A 7,150-nucleotide genomic window follows, 5' to 3' on the forward strand; every position below is an offset into this window, starting at 1 on the left:
CTGCAGTGATGACTTTTCGCCTCCACCTTGAGCCTTTGAAACCTCGATCGTCTGACCCAAATGATCATTTTGTCAATGCTCATAGGGTAATGCATGGCACACTCCCAACCAATTCATAACTCCTCTAATGCAACATTTTAAGGTTTATGAGTAAAGAAAAGACCTAAAAATGGGAATTAATCGAGCGATTTCCTTCAATATTGTTTAAAGAACGTCAAATTCCCAAAATGCGCCACTTTTTAACTTAATTCCAACCATACCGTCCACGTCAGCATTAAAACCGGTCTTTTTTTTTTTAACGAAGCGACACTAAACCGCTATCTCAGGTAGCGGTTGACTTAAGTAAACCGCTATCTGAGATAGCGGTTTATAATCACGTACTATTTTTAAATGGTAAAAAAAAAAAAAATTGCATTAGCTAGGGGTTGAACCCACGACAATCTACTTAGGAAACAAATGTTCTATCCACTAAGCTACAGACACTAATGTTGATAAGTTAAATTTGGAAATGTTTATAATTAATATTAATAAATGGTTAAAAAGAAATAAACACATCAGGTAGGATTCGAACTCGCAACCTCCTGCGTAGAAACAACACACTCTATCCACTGAGCTACAGAAACAATTGATATCACAAGAGGTTACTTCTAAATTATATTTCTATTTAAACTGTAATTCATGTTAAAAATAATTTCCAATTAAGTAAACCGCCATCTGAGATAGCGGTTTTGTTTTAATGCAAACCGTTATCTGAGATAGCGGTTTATAACATTGAACCGCCATCTGAGATGGCGGTTTGCTTTAAAACGAAACCGCTATCTCATATGGCGGTTCAATGCTGAACCGGAAAAAAAAAAATTACTTCTCTTTCTCCCTTGCTTACGTGGACGGTATGATGAGAAATAACTTAAAAAGTAACGTATTTAGGGAATTATTGGATCTTTATGCAGTATTGAAGGAAATCGCTCGGAATTAATCTTCCTTAAGACTGTTTTAGGCAGGAGAAAAATCTGCCCCAAATACACGTGTAATGAAGCTCATCAAGATTCAAGACCGAGTTAACAAGCTGACTAAGTAGATTAGCCTTGGCCGGAGTCAATAAGCTGACTTAAGTCCCTAGCAGAAACAGAATCAGCAACAATAGAGTTCATTAATATTGGCACAATTGTCAGAGGTAAACATATTCCCTTTGTTTTTATTCAGGGAGTGAATTATTTCAGTAGCAACAATAAGGTTTGTATCAGCCTGGTAAACAGAAAAATCAGGTTGCAGAAAAACATTTCAATGACACAATAACAGCAAAAAGAGACAGAGGAAAGACATCTGAAAACCAATTCAATTAATCATGTTAAAGTTTCTCTGAACTATATATTCGAGGTTAGGATTTTTCATGAAGCTAGATCATCTATACCAGCAAAGATCCTGTGACAAAACAGCTCCATTGATGGAACGAGATCGAGCCAGACAATTTCATAGCAACTATGTAGAACCAAACTACGACAAGTATTGATATGCCTATTACACGTACTAATAACTGCATATTAAGAACATTCATTACGATTAACGACACACGTACCCTCATAACCTCATTGACATGCCTGTTGCACTAAATAACTGCAAAACTTTTGTTCCTGGCCAGGTAAAACTTATAGAAGTGGGTGGAATGTGATGGATTGTTTCATCAACTAGAAACTGACAACAAAAAGAAATGTACAGATCTTAATATATAGGCTTAGTCATGCAGTTAGCTAGCTACTATAACACAAAATAACTGTACAGGAGAAATCACCAACATATATAATGGACACAAAATAACTGTATAGAGATCAAGTATAAGCAAATTAACTTCCAACTTTTTATTGAATTTGAATGTACATAATGTAATGTACAAACACATAATCAAGTCTCTATTTATAAGAATATAGATTTCTTAGGAAGCTTAAAGCTTAAAACCTAATGCCTGAAACAAGAAAAACCCTTCCAAGTGGAAGGTAAAAACCTGTAGGCCAAATCTACTTAATTATTGAATACAAATCCAAAAGGCTCATCAAAATCGAGGTTGATCAACTTGGACAGAAACGCGTTTCCTTGGACACCATCATCAGCAACAGTAGTAGTAGCAGAATTAGTACTAATGATACTACTGCTTGTTTCTTGACATTGAAGCTGCCTTTTGTTGGAGACTTGTTTAAGGATCTTCTTGGTGATTTTACAAAGAACCCAATTACTATCATGTGTTGAAATCTCAATCATGCTCCACTCAACATGATCATCAACAATAGCCTCATCTTTTATAAACTTAAGAGATGTTCGTGATCCGACCTTAACATATTCACCTTGGTTATTCTTTACCATAATTGGTTTAGGGACCGCGTTTTTCCAATAACCATAACCACCCACCCTTCGAATAACGTTCTTGGTGATGACCCCTTTCTTCTTTGAGACAGGCTGTAACTCAGTAAAGAAATACCTGACAGTATCTTCTTCTTCGAAATCTGATTGTCCAAAAGAATCGAAAACTTGAGATGGATGATCACCGTATATGTTAGCATCAGGCATTCGAGGGCATACTGGAAGTGGTTTATCATTTATCTTTCTTAAAAGAAAGTTAAGTAATTCGTAGTCACTTGGATCGAAACAAAACCCTGGCAATGGAAGTAGATTCGACATTGCTAGAAAGGTAGCAAGATCGATTGATTGATGGATCGGAGTTTAAGAAAGATGAAAGTATGAACTCAAGTCTATGGAAATATGATGGAAGTATAAACTGAAGTCTATGGAAGTATGATCCAAGTAATGCAAGAAAACAAGATAAAAGAAAGTAGGGAATAAGGTGTCCTAATGATTGTGGGATTAATTAAAACAATCTTAGATTAAACAAACTCTAGTAATTAAGGAAATTTTATCACTCGTTAATTTGTTGGAGATAAGATACCAAAATAAATACAGAAATTACCAGGAAATACAGAGAAATCTGATAAACAAGCAGACTTATTATTAGCCTAAAACTCTATTTAATATTTATGATAAACAAGCAGACTTATTATTAGACTAAAACTCCAAGGCCAACAATAATTCGACTACTATTAGACTAATATTATTGTGGACCGGATCCACGCAAGAATATTCCCCAAGGATAACAATTTGTTGATCCTTAATTGAGTGAAACTCTGAAAAAGCACTACTCATAACTCAAGTTAGAACTTTATATAATATGCAATAACTTCAGATTATCTATTAGCCAAAGAAGAAGCACACTCCTTCATTCATTCAATTCACTACATACATCAGCTCTTTCAATCTACTGTCACAAAATGTTCTTCATCACACTCCTTCATACAAAGAGTTTTGTAACAGTACATACTGTCATTACAAAAAACACAATGACAGAACAATATAATAGTTACAAGTTGAGTTTCTTCACCAGATCAACTTTGCAAAATATCTACTCCTTTAATTGACTGACATATACTCGTCTGCTCTTTCAATCTATTAGCGAAATAAGAAGAAGCAATTAAGCACAAACAAGTTGTAACTATTATAGGTTCTGATCTAAGATGATGATTTGCTTGCGGACTGTTTTCATGACCAATCTTCAAACTACCACTTGTCATAGGCTCTTCTTGCTAGAGTCTTCAATATGTAGTCACCCGACCGTCGATTCAAAATTGGATAACTATCCTCACAAATGACCAATTCTTCCAAAACAAATGCACGTCTCAATAGAAACTTGATCACTCGTAATTCCCGTTTTGTCCCTTTGAATTGTTTTATCACTATTCTTTTTAGATGAGTCTCGCAACATGAAGGAATTTCATCACTTGTGCTGAAAAATATTCGTTCCTTTCTAAGGTTATCTTCTCCATGGACATCAAACCCAATGAATCCCTGCAATGAACACAAAAATGAAGAAATAAAACATAAGTCTACAGACGGATCGGATTGATCATCAATAATCCATTCTGCAAAAGTAGAATAATACCGAAAGAAAATACACTGACCTCTTCAAAAACAAGTGTTTCTAGGACAGGTGAAGAGTTAAGAAATGCCAACAACACTTTATCCCAATAGCCAGCACTACCCAAAGTTAGGTGAGTCAGATTTGGAAGCACGGGCAAGTGTTCCAAAATTGGATTATGGTCTACATCCTGCCAACCAAAAGTTAGCCAACATTTTAATTATTACAAAGGATAGAAAAGGGTAATTCAGCTTGAATTAGAATAAGAGATTGAGACAAACCGCCAAGAAGTCGCCAAGCAATTTTAAATGCTGAACCCTAGAAAGAGACCTCATTAGGCTAACCATTTGCCGAAGATTGGCCAAATATGACCTATTATAAGCTTGTAAGATTAATTCAAACATTATGTATGCCTTAACAAGACGATGCATGATAGGGATAGAGTACTTATATGAATAATTATCCCAGTACTCAAGGCACTCCAAATTAGGAGTATGGATACACACCAACTCACTGTTGTCAGGACAATTTCTTTGAATTAATAAACGTAATCTCCGAAGGGAAGATGAAGAGATAGTGGCGCAATAGCCGTCATCCACAAAGGCTTGAAAGGTGAGGTCTTCAAGTAAGGGGCAGCTTGAAACTATTCTGGGCAGAAATTTATCATCAGAAATGTGAGAGGCAGACAAGTGGAGTAACTTCAAGTTTGGAAGATGATAGGATGGCATGGTGATAACTTGATTAAGATCAAGGTTGACCTCTAACTTCAACACTTCCAAAGTTTCACACTTGAAAATTGATGGGGACAACTGACCATCACCAGGTTTCCTCACCAGAATGCATAGATCAAGCTCCCTTAAACCCTGAAGTGTCAGTGGAAAAGAGACCCACGCATCAAGATGCTTTAATTCAATGTCGGGAAGACAACCTTCCTGGCAAGGTCTATTAAAGAAGCTAAACCTGGTGTCAAAGTCCACACTACCAACTCCAAGTCTAAACCTGCTGATAATCGGAGACTGGTATGCTTGCAAGACATTACAGACAAAGGTCACAAAAGAGGGGTAAAGTTCGACTGCATAAGGATGTTCCATACAAAGAGATATAGGTGAAACATCAAAGTCGAGGCTCGTAAGCAAAGGAAAAACACGCCATAATCCCTTGGACAATACACAAATAGCAGCAGCATTCTTGGTAGGAAGCAAAGAAAGTATCTGAATCAAAGTATCATCCGGTAAACTCGACAACCTATCTTCAACTACACTAATAATTCCACTGCCAGATTTACACATTTTCGACCTTGAATCCATACTCGTGAATCCTGAAGAAATGAAAGGTTTATGGTCCAATTAATATCAAGAACACTTCATTCCCAGATTGTAATCAAATCAAATCAAATTATTGGAAAATTAATGAACAACACCAAGTAGCATAGGAATTAATTGTAAAATAGACACAACTCTATAATTAAAACTCACAAATCTTGAATTAATCCCCAATACTAAACAGCAGAACAGTGAACCGAAAAATACGAAATGCAATAGCAGAGTCGAATCCCTAATTCAACTAGTAGTATTTCCGAAACCTAATTTTGAGTTCAAGATTCAACTAGTATCACATACTAACCCTAGAATCTGTAAAACTGGAAGAAATGAATGAATTTAAAACTTAAAAAATGCTAAATTAGTACTGAGAATTAATTAGAGAAGCATGGAATTTGAAAATAAAACTAAAATTAAAGAAATGAAAGGTTTTTGGTCTAATTAACATCAAGTACACTTCATTCCCATATTATAATCAAATCAAATCAAATTCTTGGAAAACGAACAACACCAAGTAGCAGCATAGGAATTAATTGTAAAATATACACAACTATATAAAACTTTAAAATCTTGAACACTGGTTCAATGTATAATCCCCAATACTAAATAGCAGAACAGGCAATTGAAATTTACGAAATGCAATAGCAGAGTCGATTCCTAATTCAACTAGTATTTCCAAAACCTAATTTTGAGGTCAAGATTCAACTAGTATCACATAAGAACCCTAGAATCTGAAAAACTAGAAGAAACGAATGAATTTAGAACTTAAAAAATGCTAAATTAGTACTGAGAATCAATTAAAGAAATATGGAATTTGAAAGTAAAACTAAAATTAAAGAAATGCTGAAAATTGAGACGGATTAAGGAGAGAAAAATACCGAAAGAGCGGGTTGAATCTCTCTCTTCTTCAAGTTCTGCGAGCTTTCGAGTTGCCTGAGTAGTGAGTACCTTAGTTTTCTTCGACAAGTAAGTACGGAGCTACCGACGTTAATGTGTATCGATGGTAGGGCATAAGTGGATTAAAAAAAAGTCTAAAATCCAATTCCCATTTTCCTTCTTATTTTTTTCGTTGTTTGTCCTTCCTCTTTTGTTGCTGGATTAACTTAGTCTATATGAAAAAAACTTATTTTGTCTCAAATAAATTGATTGTGTGTGAATATGTCTAAAAAATTTATTTTTGCTGAACTTATATTATCTGGAGTTATCTGAACTGATCTGAACTTAACTGAACTTTTTTTTTACGAGAACTTAACTGAACTTATTTGTCTGAAATAAGTCAAAATAAGTCGTACAGAATAGAGCCTTAGTGCGCGTTCTATTCAACTTATCTGAACTTATCATATGTATGGTGAAAGAAAGTTTTTATTTGATTCGATTGTATTGGTTAGACGCAAATCTTTGTGTAGATGTTGTATGACTGTTTTGTCAATGAATTAATTTGATTATCAAAAAAAATATTATCTGAACTTATATGAACTTATTATAATAATAACAACAACAACAACAACAACAATAATAAAATAATAATAATAATAAATAATACGGAGTATATAATAAATAATAATAATGAATAATTATAATAAATGAATAATAATGATAATAATAATAATAATAATAATATTAATAATAATAATAATTAATATAAATGATAATAAAAATAAATAAATAAATACAGAATGTCCCTCAGTCTTACAGTATATGAGATTTGGAAGGAAAGAAACCAACGAAGATTCTAGATATATTTTCAGACTTGTCATCAGATTCTGCATACGATTCAGATCAACGATCATATCAGAATTTTGCAGAAGGAAAAGCTACAGACTTTCTATACTCGTTAATCTTTATGTAGTGTTAGTGGTGCTGGTGTGTTGTT

At 34.1% G+C, this 7,150-nt stretch overlaps 2 protein-coding genes across 2 annotated transcripts; both read right to left on the reverse strand.

Moving 5' to 3' along the window:
• Positions 1-2,016: 2,016 nt before the first annotated feature.
• Positions 2,017-2,670, reverse strand: LOC110783058 (NAC domain-containing protein 2-like). Its single transcript, XM_021987353.1, has one exon. The coding sequence runs from the start codon at positions 2,668-2,670 to the stop codon at positions 2,017-2,019; it is 654 nt and encodes a 217-aa protein (XP_021843045.1).
• A 560-nt stretch (positions 2,671-3,230) lies between these two features.
• On the reverse strand, positions 3,231-6,386 carry LOC110783059 (F-box/LRR-repeat protein At4g14103-like). Its single transcript, XM_056841142.1, has 4 exons — positions 6,156-6,386; positions 4,240-5,276; positions 4,002-4,148; positions 3,231-3,888 (listed from the first exon to the last, which is right to left on the reverse strand). Exons 2-4 carry the CDS (start codon positions 5,263-5,265, stop codon positions 3,601-3,603), a joined length of 1,461 nt encoding a protein of 486 aa, XP_056697120.1. The 5' UTR covers positions 5,266-5,276; positions 6,156-6,386; the 3' UTR covers positions 3,231-3,600.
• Positions 6,387-7,150: the final 764 nt, after the last annotated feature.

This window comes from Spinacia oleracea, chromosome 3 (assembly GCF_020520425.1).
Source record: "Spinacia oleracea cultivar Varoflay chromosome 3, BTI_SOV_V1, whole genome shotgun sequence".
NCBI classification, from domain to species: Eukaryota; Viridiplantae; Streptophyta; class Magnoliopsida; order Caryophyllales; family Amaranthaceae; genus Spinacia; species Spinacia oleracea.

Coding starts and splice junctions, on each gene's coding strand:
- LOC110783058 (XM_021987353.1), bottom strand. CDS start 2,670: ATGTCGAATCTACTTCCATTGCCAGGGTTTTGTTTCGATCCAAGTGAC.
- LOC110783059 (XM_056841142.1), bottom strand. CDS start 5,265: ATGGATTCAAGGTCGAAAATGTGTAAATCTGGCAGTGGAATTATTAGT. Junction 4,149..4,239: donor TGCTTGGCGACTTCTTGGCG/GTTTGTCTCAAT, acceptor TTTGGTTGGCAG/GATGTAGACCATAATCCAAT. Junction 3,889..4,001: donor AAACACTTGTTTTTGAAGAG/GTCAGTGTATTT, acceptor TGTTCATTGCAG/GGATTCATTGGGTTTGATGT.